This window comes from Gastrolobium bilobum, unplaced genomic scaffold (assembly GCF_033153095.1).
Source record: "Gastrolobium bilobum isolate Gb01-03AN ecotype WA unplaced genomic scaffold, APGP_CSIRO_Gbil_v1 utg10155, whole genome shotgun sequence".
NCBI lineage: Eukaryota > Viridiplantae > Streptophyta > Magnoliopsida > Fabales > Fabaceae > Gastrolobium > Gastrolobium bilobum.
In genome coordinates, this window is record NW_026899528.1 from 33852 (window position 1) to 54040 (window position 20189).

At 34.9% G+C, this 20189-nt stretch overlaps 2 protein-coding genes across 3 annotated transcripts in view; one reads left to right on the plus strand and one right to left on the minus strand.

Annotated features, from left to right (window-relative positions):
* Positions 1 to 6232, plus strand: part of LOC133290941 (anaphase-promoting complex subunit 6) — a 30863-nt gene extending 24631 nt beyond the window's left edge. The window contains exons 13-16 of one of the 2 annotated variants that reach the window (XM_061489102.1): positions 3533 to 3646; positions 4038 to 4137; positions 5006 to 5077; positions 5920 to 6232. In XM_061489102.1, coding sequence (XP_061345086.1) covers positions 3533 to 3646; positions 4038 to 4137; positions 5006 to 5077; positions 5920 to 6015 — 382 coding nt within the window. In that variant the 3' untranslated portion in view covers positions 6016 to 6232. The remainder of the gene's footprint in view (positions 1 to 3532; positions 3647 to 4037; positions 4138 to 5005; positions 5078 to 5919) is intronic. The other variant, XM_061489103.1, reaches the window with a different exon arrangement.
* Positions 6233 to 8178: 1946 nt separating this feature from the next.
* Positions 8179 to 11958, minus strand: LOC133290942 (pathogen-related protein-like). The gene is made up of 4 exons (XM_061489104.1): positions 11706 to 11958; positions 11496 to 11628; positions 9873 to 10171; positions 8179 to 8595 (listed from the first exon to the last, which is right to left on the minus strand). Exons 1-4 carry the CDS (start codon positions 11838 to 11840, stop codon positions 8455 to 8457), a joined length of 708 nt encoding a protein of 235 aa, XP_061345088.1. The 5' UTR covers positions 11841 to 11958; the 3' UTR covers positions 8179 to 8454.
* Positions 11959 to 20189: the final 8231 nt, after the last annotated feature.

The window sequence follows — 20189 nt, forward strand, 5'->3', positions numbered from 1 at the left end:
CATAACCAGAAGAATAGTGATCTTACCTCCTTGGGAGTGTTTAAAGAAGAGTGTGTGATCTCCTTAATTTTGCTTGTATCCCAATGATACCATAACCTTGGTAAATCTCCCAAACCAAGCACGTGGCGATTGTTTTATGCTATACAGAGCTTTCTTCAACCTACATATTTTGTTTTCTCCATTTGTGGAGTCAAATCTTGGTAGGATCTCCATATAAACCTCTTCTTCTAGCTCGCCATTGAGGAATGCATTCTTCACATTAAATTGATTTAAGTCCCAATTATTGTGAGCAGCAAGGGATAATAAAGTTCTCATGGTGTTCATTTTGGCTACCGGAGCAAATGTTTCCTCATAATCAATGCCACATGTCTCTGTGTAACCCTTAGCTATTAATCGCGCCTTATACCTTTCAAGAGTACCATCAGAATTATATTTTAAAGTATAAACCATTTGCATTCCACTGCTTTATTCTCATTTGGCCTGTCAACAATTTCCCATGTTTTATTCTTCTCTAAGACATTCATCTCATCATGCATGGCTTGAACCCAATTTTCATCTCTAAATGCTTCGTGCACTGATGTTAGGATTGAAATAGAATCAAGTGCTGAAATAAAACTTCTATATTGCATAGATAGGTTCTTAGAAGAGACATAATGAGAAATAGGGTGTTGGGTACAAGATCTTCTCCCTTTTCTTAGTGCAATGGTAAGTCATCAATGTTTAAATATCAGGCTCGAAAATAGAAGAAGTAGTGCATTCAGTATTTATCAAAGATTCAGACGATTGCAGTTGCTGGTGGGGCAATGTGGATTGTTTCTTCCTTTGATATTGTAGTTCCGGTGTCCTAGCCTTTTGTACCTTCTTTCGATCGATAGGGGACATCTCACTTGAAGTATCAAATGAATTGTTAGCCTCATCAACTAAACCAGCCTCATCAACTAAGTCTTCTTGCTTGTTATCGACTTCTAGAGTGCTCGGGGAAGTAGAGACTGACTCAAGAGGTATGGGTAATGGTAAGGGAGGCTCGGACTCAAGGGAGAAAATGGACAAAGCTTCTGAATTGTTCTCCTTTGAAGATGAGGACTGGGGAAATATTACTCAGATTCGTAGAAAGTGACATCCATGGAGACAAAGAACTTGTGACTTGGAGGATGATAACATTTGTATCTTTTCTTGTTTGGAGCATAACCAAGTAAGATACATTTAAGAGCTCGAGGGTCCAATTTACTTCGATGTTGTTTATGAATAAGGATGAAGGCAATACACCCAAAGACTCGAGATTGAAGGCTCTGTATGACTGGAATAGAAGGAAAGAAGGATGTCATGGAATGAACAGGACTGGCATGGCTAAGCACTTAGGCGGTTGATCAAATAAGTTGTTGTTAATATGGCTTCTCCTCAATAAGAGCTGGGAACAGATGTTTGAAAAAGTAATACTCTGATTACTTAAAGCAAGTGATGAAAAAATTGTGGCGGGAACTGGTTGTCGTTCTCCATACCATTATCATATCTTAATCGCTTAATACTTTTACCAAACTATGTCTCGATATGTGATAAAACCGAATAAACAAAGGTACCTTTGACTTGTCTTTCATCAAGAATATGCATATTACCCAAGTACAATCATCAATAAAAGAAACAAACCATTGAGCACCTGAAATACTGTGCATTTTAGAAGGGCCCTAAACATCATAATGAATAAGAGTAAATGACTCAATACTTTTTATGGAACTTGAAGGAAAGGGAACACAATGTGTTTTGCAAGATCACAAACATCAGAAAGGAAGGAGTCAATTGACTGATCCAGAATCAAAGAAGGAAACATTGACTTCAATAGGCTAAACGACGGGTGCCTCAAGTTCTTGTGATGAAGACAAATTTGTTATACTGGAGTAGACGGGTGATGCGTCATCACTTGTAGCATGCTCTGGAATGAGATAGTACAACCCATCCTGCTCCTTAGCAACTCCAACCGTCCTCCCCGTGGCGAGATCCTGAATAACACAATGAGTAGGAAAAAAAGTGAGAACACAATTCAAGTCAATTGCAAGCTTATAAGTGGAGATAAGATTGGTGGAGAGCTGAGGAATACGAAGAACATTTTTTAGAAACAAGGAGGATAATTTGAATGTCTCCGGAACCCACAACTGATTTGTGAGATCCATCAGCTACAGCTACAGTGTGGGTACCACTAGTAGGGTGATTTTGATTAATCTCCTCTTCTTTATTTCTTTTTTTATAATTAGAGAATAAGTTCGAAAAGATAAAAAATAAAGACGGATTTGGCCTCCGTGAAACTAGGAATTTTGTCCAGGCTTCAATGGAACTTCATTAATAATTTCAATTTGAAAAAAACTACTCAGCTAGACAAGTCATATGATCTGTTGCACCAGAATTCACTCTATGAATTTTTGAAATCTGTGCAAGAAGCTAGAAGAGATTAGGTTGTGTGATCTTACCAGACAAAGCCAAAGAACAAGTGTCATGAGGCTTATTAAAAGTATCAGCAATTACTTTAATTTGCTCCAACTCTCCTTGTCGAATAGCCACATATGGTGATGCTTTACCAAGCTTGTCTAGAACCTGTTGCTTCCCATGAAGGTGAAAGCACATGCTTTTTGTGTGTCCAGACCTTTTACAATGGATGCATGAGCGTCCTGTGGACGAAAAAAGAAGGCAGCACAAAAAGAGTGTGGATAATTATCACAGAAGTCAATGATGGCTTCGAGAACCCCAAATAGCGATGGAAAGATCAGATCTGAGTATGGAGGTTCAAAAAAGCTCAAATCTACGATCCAAATGATTTTTGTTGAACAAAGTGAAGGCAAAATTGAAGAGGATTGGCCGGAAATGTCATCAGAAAATCTTTCCGGTGGTGGCTGACGATGTCTGACGACTGTTGCAGTGACTGGAATGGGACCTGAACCGACATATCCAAAGCATGGCTAGTGAAAAGCTCATTAAAGGCGAAGAATGATTTGGCACAGTTGGCGGCAATTGGAGGCAGGTGGCTGCTTGGAGGTAGACTTAGGGTTTAGCAGAAGCATAGGCTCCAAGATCGGAGCTCTGGTTATTATTTTCGTAAAGCAGAGGCTCCAACTTGAAAAGAGAAAAATTGGAAAAAATATTATTGCTTTCGTAAAACAATAGGTACAAAGGATTACAATATTTATAGAAAAACTAACGGGCCTAAAGGAATAAACCCAAATCCTAAAAAATAAGGAAACATAATCTTGCTAATAAAGGAAACAAATAATAAGAAATATCTTCCATATTTACAACACCCACCCCTAGTAAGGAGGCTTGTTAAATCTGAAAGAGTAGCAATTTACTAATTCCTTTTTGACCGTGCAAAGTAATTCTTTTATTATTATGAGGAAATTGACAACTTGTAGTTTTTATCTTAAAATAATCTACCGTATTTATCTCCAAAACAGTTTAGGACTGTTTTATTTCTTTTCTCAGCCTACTTTCCATGCGAATTGGCAAAATTGCGTGATTTTAACATGCATAATTTCAAATTCTGATTCAGGTATAAGAAAGCTGTGTGGTGGTTCGAGAAAACATTAGCCCTTATTCCAACTGCCTTATGTGAAATGTGGGAACCGACTGTTGTCAATCTTGCTCACGCATACAGAAAGTTGAAGTAAGTTGGTGAATAAGTCTCAAGTGGTCATCTGACTTGAATTTTTTAGGTCGTCAGCTATAGAATTTTTCGCACAGAGACATGTATCTTTTATTAAGTTGAAATGTTATCATTTGCTAAAGGATTTCTTTTATCCCCATAATATTCTTGTTATTTTCACGGGTGCTTTGATTGTGTTTTAATTTATTGTCCTAAATTTAAATGTTTCTGAATTTCCTCAGCCACTAGTTTTGAAGTTTGAATGAAAGTTCTAATATCATTTCATAATGTTGATATCATTGGTTGTTTTAATGGAAAGTTTAATCTAAATAATGGTAGTGCTAATTTGTATATATCATGACTGGTGAAGAACAGTGTTCTTGATCCTTATTGTTTAAATGAATTGTCTCAGGATGTACCGAGAAGCAATTTCATATTATGAGAAAGCAATTGCATTATCAACAGGAAGTGTGAGCACTTATGCCGGTCTTGCATATACTTACCACTTACAGGTGCCTAAAATTATCTTCAATTTTTTCTTATATTGTATTTTTTCGGTATAGCATAATGTATATTGTATTATGGGAAAAACATATGTCTTGCACTTTTGTAGCTTACGCAGTATGAGTTGCATGGGAAATATGGATTTATCATTTGGCAAGGGTAAATAGTCTCTGTAACTTCGGGGTGTAGCTCAGTTGGTAGCGTGCTGAGCTCCAGAGTTGGACTCGCGTGTCTAAAGGGCATGGAGATGCACCTTGGGACCAATGGAGAAACCTTTACCGCTTCAATCCACGAAAGGGATTAGTCCCATCCCGAAGGGGTGGAGATATCCTTGGGTTTATTCAAAAAAAAATAAAAATAGTCTGTGTTGGCAGGGGAACGATAACTCTTTACTTCGGTTTTCATCTTATATGATAGCCCTTTGTTTCAGATCTTTCATAGTACTTAGTCTGAACTGCATGAATTCTCAATGCATTGATTTAGTCAATGGGTTTTCCAAGTATACGAAAGCAGATATAACACATTCATTAAGGGTATATTTACTGAAAGATGTTAAGGCTGGTAGAGATTAGTCCGTGTGAAAAGAAATTCATTCTGCTATTTAATTATAAAAGGACCTCTGGATAAACTAATTGCATCTCCTTTGTTGGCAAGACACTCTCGCTGTTAATTGGACTTATATGCATTTGGAATGTCTCTATTCTTGCTTGAAAAGTATGTGTACATCTTTATATTTGTTTATTTCTTCATTTTGTTGGGTAATGTTTTTCAACTTTATGGTAATACGGATATATAAAGAATTTCAAGTTATAATGAATAATTTTAGACTGAGGCTTACTTTTTTTTTCTTTCGTCTGCTGTATGTTATTCATGCAGGATGATTTCACTACAGCAATTACATGTTATCACAAAGTGAGTGATTGTGATTCAATATTGCTTGTATCCATGGTAAATTGATAATGAATCTATCTATAATGTGCATATGGTTTACCTTTAGCTTGAAGCTCTTTCTGTCTTGAATTTTTTCTTTTGGGCACAACTTTCTCTCTCTTGATTTAGCTGTATATTTATCTTACCCGTATGTGACCATTATTTGCAACATAGTGCCAGCGGTATCAGAACACATTTCAGTGGACAAGGTTCCTCTAAAGTGAGGTTTTTCGAAAGTGAGCAAATAAGGGTGTGTTAACCTTTAAATTTAGGGGATTAAGATTATGATCTTTAAATTAAATCCACTAAAGTGCATCATGATTTAATCTACTAAAATTTAAGTGTGGACACATCCTTATTTGTTCACTTTAATTACAAACCCACTTTCGAGGAACTTTTTCTCATTTAGCTTAGGAGAAATCCTAAGGCAGACACTCCCTACCGTGGACACTCTATTCAACATTTAACATGTGTAAAGTTGTGCTGGTCATGGTAGAAATGCACTTACCTCTAAAGATTGTCCATGCACATGTCAATTGTTGAAAGGAGTGCCTATGGTGGGTAGTGCTTACCTAAGAGTTTCTCTTCAGCTAGCTACTGATTTGATGAATGTTAGCTTTGGGATTTTACCATGTAGACCTATGTGTGAATTATATTATGGGAAAAGTGTTTGTCCTTTCTTCCATGATTTATTTCTTTCTCTTCGTTGAAATGACACAACTTTACATCATTCAAAATGACACATTTTTCCCTTACATTATTCTTAAAACATCAACACCTCAACACCCGATTCAGGGAATCTTCAGTATGTGGTCATTTGTATGTTTTTGCTTAACATGCTTGAGTTTACTTATCATTAGGCCTTGTGGTTGGAACCAGAGGATCAGTTCTGCACTGAAATGTTAAATTGGGCTCTAGTAGATGAAAGCCGAAGGGGTGTTGACACCAATGTATAATTCCGATGAAGTCCTATTTGATTATGATGGTGCAACTTCATTTACTTTTGTTGTAATATATGTATGTAAACAATACATTAGCGACAAAGTTAATACATTAACGCCAAGCTAATGTGTTGCAATTTTCTTTTGTATGTAGTTATATTTTTATTTAAGACATGAAGATTTTGTTTAATTTTGCCTTATTGAGGATGTAATTTAGCGTATTCCAATTAATGAGGTGTTGATTTCATTACCATAACTAAGCTGTCGTTTAATAAAGTTAATTTGGTGTCTTTATTATTAATATTTAAGTTGGCTAATTCGGTATTTGATCTTTGTTAAGTTTTGTATCTTTTACAGGGCATTGATTGTGGATCATAAGGAGACGTTGAACCGTGTTTCAAACAAAAATGTTGATAAAGAAAAATTATAGTGTTAATGGACCTGAAACGGTTTTGAAAACAAGTTTGCGGAAGGTAATACATTGCTTAAATTTAAGGGAATTAAAAAAAAAAAACACGCACTCTGGCTTAAATACCGAAGATAAAGAGAGAAATAAGGACACCAGTACATTTTGTACTGGTTTGCCACAAAAGAATTGCCTGTAATATTTTTTTATAATTAAAAAAGTACCTTATTGTTGACTAGTTTCTCCAAATTGAATTGTAAAGTAATGTTATTTATTTATTTCTATTTTTAACTCTAGCCTTTTTTAAATGCTATACAAAATGAGCTAATAAATCATTTGGCAATATGCATCACTAAATGTTGCCTTGGATATCTGTTGAAAGTTTAGTCGCGCACTCTGATAGCCTTTATACATAATAGTTACACCAGGCATTTCAAGTCAAAACACAAGATTCTCACTGTCACTTTGCTGCTTTGTTTATTTCTGTTTGATAAATATCATTTGAGCACTAAGAAACAAGCTAATGATTTGAATATTACGTGTACTCGGTCTGTGCATCTATAAGAATAGCTTCTCGAATTTCTGATTTATTCTTTCATACAAAAAGGATTAAGATATTGTGACAACCAATTAGTGTTACTACCAATATTACTACCAATCAATTTTACCGTTAGATAGATTATGTTGATCCAACGGTTATTTATATTTTCATCTTTGTATGGTTATGATTTCCCATATTTGCATTAAATATGAGAAATCATAACCATACAAAGGTGTAAATTAATATAAATTATTAAATATGAGAAATCATAACCATACAAAGATGAAAATAAATATAACCGTTGGATCAACATAATTGATCTCACGGTAAAATTGATTGAAAGTAACATTGGTAGTTACAATATCCTTTTTCATGCAAAAAATAGATAATAGTCTTTATTACTCTATAAAATGTTCATAACCTTTTATTTTCTATTTTTACAATAATAGCATTCGACTTGCATTTGTGACTTTATGCAACATATTCAACTTCTTTGGAGTATGTCAGTCTTAGTGGCTTAGATATTTTTTAAAATTTAAAAAACTTGATTACCGTCTTTGTAGTTTGAATCAAATTGGTACGTAATCATAAATCGTGGAATAATAAAAAAAAATATTTTCAATTTTTAGCCACCAAAATTTTAATTTTTAATTGTGAGTGGTTTCATGGTCAATGAGTCTAGAGGTGACTAATCCATTTCATGCAATATTTTCTTTAATTTTTGTCCTTTCAGAGTCTGCTTCCGATAATTGTAAACTATGGTTTGATAATTAATTCGTTTGATAGGTGTCAGTAGGTAAACCGATGGTGATGGTTTGAAATTTGAGGCACTCGTAGCTTTCTTCTCCAACTACTCTTGGTAGTTCTTTACAAACGGCTCTATTTGATTGCTTTGAAAATTTCTACTTTCGCTAGAATTGCTTTATTCAAAAGCACTTAAAAAAAAGTATCATTATTAGAGGAACAAAAGAAAAAAAAAAATTCGGTCTATTTTTACTTACTATTCTTCAATCGTTGGATCAGAATCTCAATTATCTTTATTATTTCTCTCTTCTATTAAGATTCTGATTTAATGATATTGGAAAGTGATAAATAAAGATAATAGAAAAATAGATAAGTAAAATAAATTATCTCAAAAATAATAACTTGTGTTTCTGTTTTGTTCTTTCACGAAAAGTTGCTAATACTTTTGTTCAATAACAGACAAAACATTAAAATTTGCCGCTACATAAAAGCAAACATGTTGCTGACAGGTCAAACATCATCATTTTGCTAGAAAATTTAAATTGCAATAGCATAGCCAAACCGGCACTTATTATACTATATAATGTAAAAATGCTTACCAAATAAAAATAAAGCAAGAATCTGGACCACACTGGACTTTTATTTTATTTTATTATATAATAGTAGTCTTTTTTTTTTCTTTTAATTTCGGTTCTACCCATGCATGGTTTCAAACATATGAAGCTAGATTAAAGGATATTTTTCAGTTAAATCTTTATTGTGATTATTTGGAGAAAGGACATCCTTGAGAAGTTGCTGAAGATTTGGTGTTATCTTCTCTGTGCTTCCCAGAGAGAAGGTCTCCCAGTAACTCTGCAGGGTCGTAATAAATCTCCACCTCTTCCACTTTCAAATTGTTGTCAACCTGTCAGAGAAATCAATGTTCTTGACTGTGACAAAGCCTCAAATAAAATTCATTTTATAATCTATCAGTAGCAGTAAAATCTCATTCATATTTAGCACATGGTAAAATCTCATTAATCTCATTAATTGTTTTGATATATGTTTTTGGAGTAAATATTCTTTTTGGTTCTCAGCAAATTTCACGATATCCACTTTAGTCCTTAGCAAATAAAAAGGCTATTCGTGGTCCCTAAAAAATTCAAAATGAACTCATTTAGTTGAAATCGTGATTCCTCATAAATTCGAAAAAGACTCACATTAATTTCTCCAAAAGGACTAAATGAGTTCATTTTGAATTTCTTAGAGACCACGAATAACCTTTTTATTTGCTAGTGACTCAAGCGGACATCATAAATTTTGCTTAGAACCGAAAAAGGTATTTACTTTGTTTTTTTGGTAGATTTGGATCCCTTCCTTTTCTTTATTATTTTAAATAGTTCTGTTATTTATGCATTTGATATTGCACATTTCCTATACACAATGTTAATGATATTTAAACTATTGAGGGGTTAGTGAGCTACAAATCTATTTTCAGTTTGATAAGCAATCAATACAAATTAACCAATAATTTACTCAACATTAATAGGCATATATAATAAGCGTGAAATCTTTGTGTAGAAGCAACAAACCCTTTTAAAAAAAGAAGAGAATGACCTGTTAGTGATACGCAATGAAAAGTACAAAAAGTAATAGTTTTCTCTGCCTATTTTTTTTTTCAAATTTGATTTCATTCACACGATGGTGGATTCTTTCATTATTATTTTTATATACTGATCTTAATTATTTATTTGAGGCGAGTCGGTTTTGATATTCTCAAAACTTTTAACTTTTTGAGCCGAATCGAATTAGATTCCCTCCCCACCTACTCAACTTATGTTGTCAAGTGAGCTTACACTCATTGAATTCTCATATGTTATTTAATATAATTATGTCAAGTAAGAGGATTCTAACTGTTCAAATCAATGTCGGTTGATCTTGTCATTCCTTATCTCAACAATTTTTTTCCGCTCATCTCACATCACCATTGGTGATTTGTTTATGAATAGTTATGATTTTGTTATATGTGATATATATATTATCTGTCGCTTCATCGATTACTCGATTAATCGAGTAGGATCACATGGCAAAACTTTTCTTACCAAATTTTTAATGCAATTGCTTATCAAGGACTTGAATTCAAGACAATCAACAGACATAATATATAGTCAAAGTAGAAACTGATTCAATGCATATATATACCTTGAGAGTTCCCAAGCCATAGAATTCAACCATCTTCCCGGTAGGAGCATGTCCCTTAAAAGGACCCTCAAAGAAGCCCCAGTGCCTAAACTTGAAAGCAATTTCAGGGGGTCCAGTAAAAACTTTGATCACTTCCCATGCAAATCCGCGAGGAAAAGCTGATCTGAAGGCTTCATGAGATGATTCAAAAGTCTCTTCATCAGCTTTGTAATACTTGAATTCATCTGGAAGGGAGCTTTTCAACAAAGCATTATAACTTCCCAAGCTTAGAGTTTCCTCTCCAGATAATCCCTCCCTCCCTGCATATGTTACATGTTAAAAAAAAAATATATTTTTTGGAAATATTCCAATCGATTCATTGGCAACTAATTTGATTCGGGACGGGTCTAGGATTAAGACTTTAAATCCCTTCTAAAAGTGGTACTGGGGAGATTCGAACACATGCTCTCACCCCATCTGTTTAGCTCCCATGCGTCAACTGAGCTACCACCATTTGGTTACATGTTAAAATATTTGATTATATTGAACATCTATATTTTTAATACAAATATTCCAAAAAAATCTTCAATAAATGGAAAAAGAAAAAGAATTTTGATTCAATTATTATCTGTTAGCTAATTCACCTCAAAAAACAAATATTTTTTTGCCTCAAATGTTCTAAGATTTGTATTCTCCGAGGATAAAAAACCCATGTCCAATTGAAGGTTGTAAGCTACACTTAACACTGGATAATAACTTTCTATGGGTATATTTATTGCACAGGTCTAATCTGATTTAACGTGTTGAACCATTAAATCAATAACCCATTAACTCAATCTCCAGACAAAGTCAATGAGCTATCCGAATTTAATAACATTGTGTAATAGTGAAAAATAATTATTTGGAAAAAGTAGAAAATAATATTAATGTAATATGAAGTTTTTGTCCTCTAGTAAAAGTGAAAAAATAAGCTGTATAAGAGGTTCAGCCCAACTAGTATGAGATTGTTTTGGCCTAATGGATGGTTTTGAGTTTAAGTGCTTGAGAAGCAATTGCATTAAAAACTTGATAAGGAAAGCTTTGCCGCCTATATGATCCTACCCAATTCGAATCGGACTAATTGATGAAACGATGGATAATATATATATGGAAAAAACTATTCTCATATTACATGAGATAAATTTTTTTTCTACACACTCCTCGATAATCGTGCAACTTTTTTCTTTCATTTTTTTTATTTTTTAGTTAGTGGGCCCCACCACTATACCTCTATGATATAAAATTTATTCTCTTATGCAACGTGAGATTAGATAAACCATATATATGGGAAATGATCTGTTTATAAACTTTTTTTTACAAATTACACTAAGTCTGACCGATCATACACTCTTGAATGAAGTAAGATCGATCAGACATAACGTAGTTTGTAAACAAATTTTTGTAAATATAACCTTTTGATATATATATATATATATATATATGCTTTGGGAAAACTTTATCCATCACCTCCTTAGTAGTCAATCGAATATTCGGAAAAATAGAGAATAGCAATAACATACTAAATCATAGCATCTAACAAACCCGAAATTTACGAGGGGAAAAGGAGTGGAAACAAAATTTGAAACATGTTTAAGCACTGCTTACCATTAACAAAGATCTTAAACTTTTCAGGATTTATGGTCTTTAAGTCCTGCAAACGGGTCTTGTGGGAGAGTTCCATCTCCCATGATTTTATGGCGTTTTGCACTGTCTCCTCTAACGATCCTTCTGGCCATTCCTGCAAATATACAAATTCTCAGTGACCCTATAATCTATAGAAAAAGCATAAGCAAAAGAGGATATATATATATACACCTTGGTTCGGCCTTCTTCAAAGAGCTTGTTGACATCATCATAGGTGGGTGGTCCACCATGTCTCCACTGGGTTGTATCTGCCTCATCATGTAAGAAAGATCTGTATTTGTCAGATGGTATTTCTTGGGTAGCCATCTCAAATTGTGGTGGAGCTTAGACACAAAGTGGAAAGTATATGAAGATGATTATCATGGTGTATAACATGAGGAGTTTATATAAACACCGACCTCATGTCCTTACCTTGGAAACATAATAAGATAAGGTTTTTCTTCTATTTCTTTCTGGGTGGTTTAATGTTTATTTTTTAGGAGATAATTTTATCGTCTATACACATATAAAAGTGTGTGGAATGTGAGAAGAGAAAATGAGAAAACATGGACTCTATATATTTTTATGTATTTGTAAGAGATAAATTTATTTTCTATAACATGAATAAACTCTTTCTTAAATAAGGATATTATTTATCGTATTGAATGAGACAACACATAAAAAATAGGTGAGATCTATTAAGGAGAAGCAAGAGAAATGAAATAAGTGGATCCCACTCCTTTTTTAGTTCACCAAATCCATCATTCTTCTTCGTTTCTTCTTTGATTTTTTTATTGGATTGTAGTAAGGTTGTTCTACATCTGTTTTGGTTCGATTTGTTGTTGCAATTCATATTTGTGGAGTGGAGTGATCCTATTAGTGTATATAGGTTGAGAAAGCACCAAGACTATTTAAGATTCTTGTAAAATTTCATTGTATATCGATTTCTCAGGCACTAGCTAGTTGGAAGTTTTGAGTTTAGTGGACGAGCTACATCAGTCTTGACGTAGCCCTCTACTGGTTTGAGGAAGGATGAGGATAAATCTTTGTGTTTGATCTTCTAAACTTTAATTTCTTTAATTTCTACATTTGATTCTTTGTTTGCAACTTTTTCACCTCTAATACAACTCTGTTTTTGGGTTAAAAAGGGTTTGATTTTTGTTATTGAACCTTTTTTTTTTAAGAAACGGCCTTAGAGGAGTAGGTTTCTTGCAAAAGAAGTAACCACAATTCACCCTCTCTTGTGGTGTAAAGTCATTCTTATTTAACACCTTTTTTTTCAAAGCAGTTAGGGTTGGCGACAGATGAACCATATGACAAGGAAGAAAAGATTGAGAGGAAGAAAACAAAAAAAAAAAAAAAAATAAGTGGGCATTAAAATTAAAAAATACAAATATAAAAATAGAATAAAAATAAATGACCGTAAATATAAATAAGAGAAGAAAGACAAAAAGTAAAAATAAAAAAGAAAAAAATTAAAGAAATAAAAAAATAAGAAAAATTTAGAGAGGAAAAATATTTAAATATATAGAGGTAAAACAAAAGTAAAGGAAAACGACCAAAAAGGGACTATTGAAACATAGGACGAAAATGGGTCTAATCGTCCACAATGCTAATACCTATCCTCTAATTTGTACTAAGACACATTGTCTGCCAATATATATCCCACTGTAATAAGTCTTGTTTTACTACTTTCTCCCGACTAAGTTTTGCTTGACCTCTTCCATTCTTTGTGACAAGCTCTTGGTAACAGACTTATTTTTTACGGGAGTATCTAGGGGTCTTTATATTATATGACAAATCACCTCAATCTATGTTCACTCATATTTTCAACCACTAATACTACTACTACCTTTCTTCGAATATCTTCATTTCTCATCTTATCCATCCTTGTATCACAACACATCCACCTTAACATCCTTATTTTAGTTACTCTTATTTTATGCTCATGTTGCCTATGTGTTAGCTAACATTCAACTCCATAACAATACAAGCCTTACTGCTATTTTATAGAACTTTTGTTTTAACCTAAGAGGAATTAATCTTGCGTTCACACAAAATCCTTGATGCACTACACCATTTCATCCACCAAGCTTTTATTCTATGGTTTATATCATCATCATTCTCTCCACCCTTCTGCAAAATTGATCCCATATATCTGAAAATATCTTTCATGAGTACCCTTTGTCCAAGCAAATGCACAGAATCATGATCTCCATATCTTACCAGAGTAAACTCACATTTCATATACTTAGTCTTACTTTGACTTAGCGTAAATCCCTTGGCAAAAAAAAAACGAAATATAATTATTTTAATAAAAATTATGGATACATAGTTGTTTTGAACCAATTTACGAATCTATTTCATCTAGTTTCGTCCAATTTAAACCAAACGCGTCTCACCCAATTTAAACGAAATAACCTAGGGAGTTTCACCCAATTTAGCCGAAACTAGTCTTGCTCAAATCAGGCGAGATGCAGCACACTAATAAGGGATGCGTAGTAGTTGAACGATAGTATATGTGTTGCGAAATCGGCAAGTGTACCGTTCGTTTCAAGTAATAAGTTATAAGTAGAGTATCGTCTCCACGAGGATTGAGGCACAAAATTTATTGTAACTATTCCTTCCTTGTCGGATTGATAAAATTGGTTTAAAGAACAATTGTTGTTTGTGAAAAACAAGAACAAATTAAGAAAGTAAAAATAGTTTCCAAGATTCTTTTTAAACTCAAGAACAAAAGATTAATGATTGAGAAAATATTTAAGAAAATATTGCAGTAAAGAGAAACAAACACCTTTATGATCCCCGCCTTGTAACCTGAATTAACGTTTACATTTAATTATGCAATTGATCAAACGATGCACTATCTTTTATTTAATTCGTTAAGCCATAATTCCTTAACGACTTTAACCTTATTAACTCTATTAAAATCCTAATCCCTTAGAAATCCCTTTTCAAGTTAAGCCTTAGTATCAGTAAATCTTTAACGTTTGCGATTCATGTAGCCTATCCCTAGTGCATACATGAACAGTTATCTTGCCTTTTGTCAGGAATTAGAATCCCAATATCCCTATTGAAAATCCTAACCCTCGCAATCGTAATAGATTGATCGGTTCTAGAAGAATGATGAAGAACAAGACAAAAGAATCTCAATTGGAATAATTAAATATAAATTTAAACAAACTACAAGGGGTTCACATTAAGGGTTGTGATCCTTACCACAATAAATGAAGACTAGCCAAACATAATCATATCTGACAAATTAAAGAAGGAAAAAGAATTCATAAAAGAATAAACCAGAAGACAAAGAAGATGAAGAAGTAATCTTGAATCTTCAACTTCTCTGAGTGTTAATGCTCAGCCTTCAATCTTCAGAGCTTCCTCTTAATTTTTGTGTTTTGTAATTTTTTTTTGCTAAAAGGATCCCTCTTTTAGGGTTTATGCTTCCTTTTTATATCCAACTGTCCCCATCAGGTCATAATCTTCTGAGAGATTTGATTTAATTTATGTTTTTAGCAAAATCCACAAAATCAGAGACTGCACTCGCGACGCCCGCGCGATCAGCGCCAATTCCGCGCGATCAACGTGGTATCCCCGCCTTGTAACCTGAATTAACGTTTACATTTAATTATGCAATTGATCAAACGATGCACTATCTTTTATTTAATTCGTTAAGCCCTAATTCCTTAATGACTTTAACCTTATTAACTCTATTAAAATCCTAATCCCTTAGAAATCCCTTTTCAAGTTAAGCCTTAGTATCAGTGAATCTTTAACGTTTGCGATTCATGTAGCCTATCCCTAGTGCATACATGAACAGTTATCTTGCCTTTTGTCAGGAATTAGAATCCCAATATCCCTATTGAAAACCCTAACCCTCGCAATCCTAATAGATTGATCGGTTCTAGAAGAATGATGAAGAACAAGACAAAAGAATCTCAATTGGAATAATTAAATATAAATTTAAACAAACTACAAGGGGTTCACATTAAGGGTTGTGATCCTTACCACAATAAATGAAGACTAGTGATAGTCCTCAAGAGTTGAGGCCCATTAAGTGTAAATTGTTCCACAAAACCCATGTTTTGGTTATAAATCACGCCCTTTAACCTTCTTCTTTTCATATAGAGCAACTGTTTTGAATAGTGGACCAGAGCAATGCCGAAAGTAGGAATTAAGGTAGACTGGAGCAAATTTAACATTATCTTTTTCACATATGACTCTTGGGTTAGTTTGCTTTGTTTAGGACACCTAAGGCCCATCAAAAGGAACCACAAAATGAAGAGAGAAGAAGGAGTGTTGCGCAGAAAGGAAAAAGAAGTATGCTATAGTACAACAGCAGTCAAAAGAAGCAATGCGGAGCTGCCACGTCAGCTACAGCAGAAGGAGTGGAGGTGCTGCCTCTGCTACAGTACGAAAGCAAAGAAGCTGAGAAATAGGGAGCCGCCACGTCAGCTACAGAAGAAGGAGTGGAGGTGCCACCCTGAATCCGATACTCCTACTCACAAAGGGAGCCAAAAGCAAGGGGGACCACTTCCATTTAAGGCCAAGCTGGCAAGAAGCAAAGCTACCATTGGAGAGGATTTAGACAAAGCACGACCCTTGATGAAAGGAACAATGGAGATCAAATGAAGAACCCTATAAAGGGAACAAGCAATCCTCATAAAGGGGATGAGCACCCATCCTAGGACTGGTTATCTCTTTGTTTTCTTATTTCTTTGTAAAAATGCTCACTAGGAGCTAACTTCCTCTAAGTAGGTGAGGGTTCCATAGAAGTAATCCCTTTTGTCTTAGGATAGCTTTGTAAGGAACACATATTTTATAAATGAATTTTGAGTTGCTCTTTGGTTTAATTTGTTGATTTTGTGAATCCCTTTGGGCTGGCAACCTCATCCCGGGACCACTCGGTTGATGAAACACTGACAAAGGCGTGTGGAGCATTCTCAAAATCTTGGGGTAGTTTAGCCTGAAGAAAGGAGGGATAAACACCTGGAATGGGGAGCACTGCCATGTGAATCCATGCTCTTTTGAGAAGGCAGCATGGTTTCCTTGCATATAACTCCAAGTACTATGGAGTAACGTAGAGAGTAAGGCCTTCCCTCTGCTTACCTATAGCAAAACAAGGGAAGGAGCAAAATCCACTTGTAAAATATGCTACCAGGCAGGGTTAACCAAAGGGATGAAAACATGGAACCCGTAACACCTACTTGATCTTTTTCTTCCTGAAATTAATCTTAACTCAATTCCTATCACAACCTTTTCCTCACGATAACTGAACTGTGTTTTACTAGCTATTGCTCTTACTTTCATTTCGTTGACTGCTCTTAAAGTTACTTCAATTGATGCCATTTTATTCGATGACCATGCTAAGTCATTCACTGCTCTCATCTGGTTCAGAATGGTTAACATTGTTTAACTAGCTGCCCAGAGATTGCTCTTTGTGAAGCTTAGCTGAGAATAGTGATTTCTTTTATTGCTCTATTTTACAAATTAAGTTTCCTTTAGCGCTTCTTACTTCACAACTGCTCCCTGAGGATGATAAATCTGGGGCTATAATACCCTATATTGCTTGACACGTACGCTTGCGTATAGTTGAAGAGGGTTGCTCTTAGTCAGAGTAGATTGCTCCTGTTGGCAATCCTGATTACTACTCTACACTCTTGCTCTCTGAAAGAAATATTCCCGAGCAACTCTCGGTTCGACCAAGCAACTAGCCAGACATAATCATATCTGACGAATTAAAGAAGGAAAAAGAATTCATAAAAGAATAAACCAGAAGACAAAGAAGATGAAGAAGAAATCTTGAATCTTCAACTTCTCTGAGTGTTAATGCTCAGCCTTCAATCTTCAGAGCTTCCTCTTAATTTTTGTGTTTTGTAATTTTTTTTGCTAAAAGGATCCCTCTTTTAGGGTTTATGCTTCCTTTTTATATCCAACAGTCCCCATCAGGTCATAATCTTCTGAGAGATTTGATTTAATTTCTGTTTTTAGCAAAATCCACAAAATCAGGGACTGCACTCGCGACGCCCGCGCGATCAGCGCCAATTCCGCGCGATCAACGTGGTATCCACGCTAGCTGCGTGAAAAGACAGTGAGTTTGGCCATTTATTCTCCTTCCTGGCGCGATTAGCGTGGTGAGGCAGTGATCATGGCACGATCCGCGCCATTCTCACACTGTTTGCGCGAGATGATTGTCTGCAATAGCGACTTTTTGCATACTTTTCTCCTATAAAAACGTAGAATCAAAGTGAGAGTATGCTTGAAGGTGGATTATCAATAATTCCTTAAAAATAATAACTTGTATCCATGAATTGCTGTCAAATCTTTGTTCTTTTTACTCTTAAATATCTATATGCTGAAGGCATATCAAACAATTCCCAGATTTAGATATTGCTGTCCTCAGCAATAAATAAGATCAAACATCAGGCAACAAGGATTATGTCTGTGAGAAGAATTTATGTCACTTATGCACATTTCCACATTGAAGAACTCCAGAGTTATAATATGCCTGGCATGAGTGAATTCAGAGTTGAGAATTTTAAGAATCACTTTTATACAGGGAATTAGAATCTAGCTCAATCATTCCTTACCAAGATATTCACTGCACGCGTCACTCTTGTGTATTGGGTTTAAATCCTCAATCCGTCATCGCAATAAGACTACCATAGGCTTGATCCTATTCTCAAATTTCTAAAGATGAGGAATGTATAAGACATGCATAATTAGATCCAAAGGTCTTTGCAGGGTTATAGCTTAGCTTAGGCTGGGGTAGGAATATTTAGGAAGTTGCTAATTTTTATTGTGTGTGAGATTGAAACACAGATATTTGTTTTCAGTTCGTTCATACTCAGACACAATTTCACTTAGTCTTTTCCTTTCTATTCATACTTTTCCTTTTTCTTGACCTTTTCATGCTTTTTCATTGCTATGCAACTTTTCATTTTGTTATTTTTCTCTTTTGTCCCAAGCTTTTGCTTTCACAATCACTTAACTTCCGTTAACTTTTTCCTGAATTTCTACAATCAGTGTTTCAATCTCGTTCAAGGTGTGTTAACAGAAAAATAAGTTAAGTGTCTTATGGTTGAATTCAACAAGAACAACAGGCTAAAGCTCAAAGGGGCTAGCAATGGAAAACTTTAGGGGTAAGCTATTTGGCCAAGTGGTTAACAAGAACAGAATTGCCTTTATCATTTCAATTTATGCATGCATTATAGAGAAACAGATCAAGTTCTAGAGTATTATCATAGTGAGGTCTCTCTAAAAAAAATTACTGTATAGGCTCAAACCTCACGGCTATGCAATCAAACTAGAACCCAAAACTCTCATTTATCATAGCACATCATTTTCAACTCTCAACAAAGAATTCAATCAGACGAGCAATAATAACTCATATAACTTCAATGCATTATTCAGAACATTTATTCATTATGACTTCTCACACAATATCCTATATGCTCTCTAAGATTTAATCATCTTATTGCATGAGTAGCTCACGAATTTCCAGGTATGTTGCTCAGAGAGTTTCTTCCATCAAAACAAAAATAACAAAACAAATTGAGACAAGAGGTTTAGATGTCTCTCCTAATTCAGAAAATTTTTCTGTTAGATGTCTTTTTTGTGTGGTTCCTCTGTATCGCATATAGTGCGCCCAATTCCCAGATTTAAAAAATTGTTGTCCCCAGCAATAAAGATAAACTAGTCGAAGAATAAGAACTTCTGCGCAGTTAAAACACACTCACACCGGTTAAAACATTAATTCAAAATAAACTGAACAGGCAACTAAACATCATAAAATCTCAATTGTCTCAACATAAAAACAAAATTTCAAAAACATAACCAAAATAACAATAAACTAAAGATAAAAGGTGGTGCATGGTAATTAGTCATCAAGCCACGACTCATATATATCGTCCCCTCCAGCAGCCTGAGGTGTCTCTGTATGCTCTGCTGCTGGCTCAGAAGGAACTATAGGCTCAATGGGCTCCTCAGGAGCTGGTGACGGTGGAAAGTGTGGTTGGAAAGCAGACATATCCACTCCAATGATTTGACAGATGCCCTCTAGCATGTGTGTCCAGTAGTCACTCTGTATGCTCAAACGGTCAAGTTGTCCCTGCATGTTCTGGATTTGTCCTTGCATAGTAAGGATAATAGGGGAATCTGCATAAAGATGCTGAGGTGGTGCTGGTCTCTAAGGTGCTGTGGATGTGGTGGCCTGAGATGCTGCAGCAGATGGAAGGAGGTGCTCCGGATGTGGGCCATAAGGTTCATGAGGCCATATACGTGGGCTCCTCGTATTCAGGGAGGAAGGGGACATCTCTATAGCTCTAATCATCTGCTTGTTCCGTGCATCTATAAGCATATCTCTGTAAGTAGCAAATGTCAGGGGTGAAGCGACCTTCACATCCATAGGCTCTTCTGATGGTATCTGAACTCCAGCTTGGATGCATAAGTGCATAATCAGAGATGATGTGCAAGGAAAAATAGTCATGCTTATCATAAGGATTTTTGGGTAGAACCAACTAGCAACACCACCACTCTTTTAATCAGGAAATAAACACAAAGAAGAGAAATCTCTTACCTTATCGCCAGCCATAGTGATGCAAATGAGTGGTGAAAATAACCCACTTTGAATACCTTTGCTTGATTGAGTACGATTATGGTGAACTAAGGCTATGA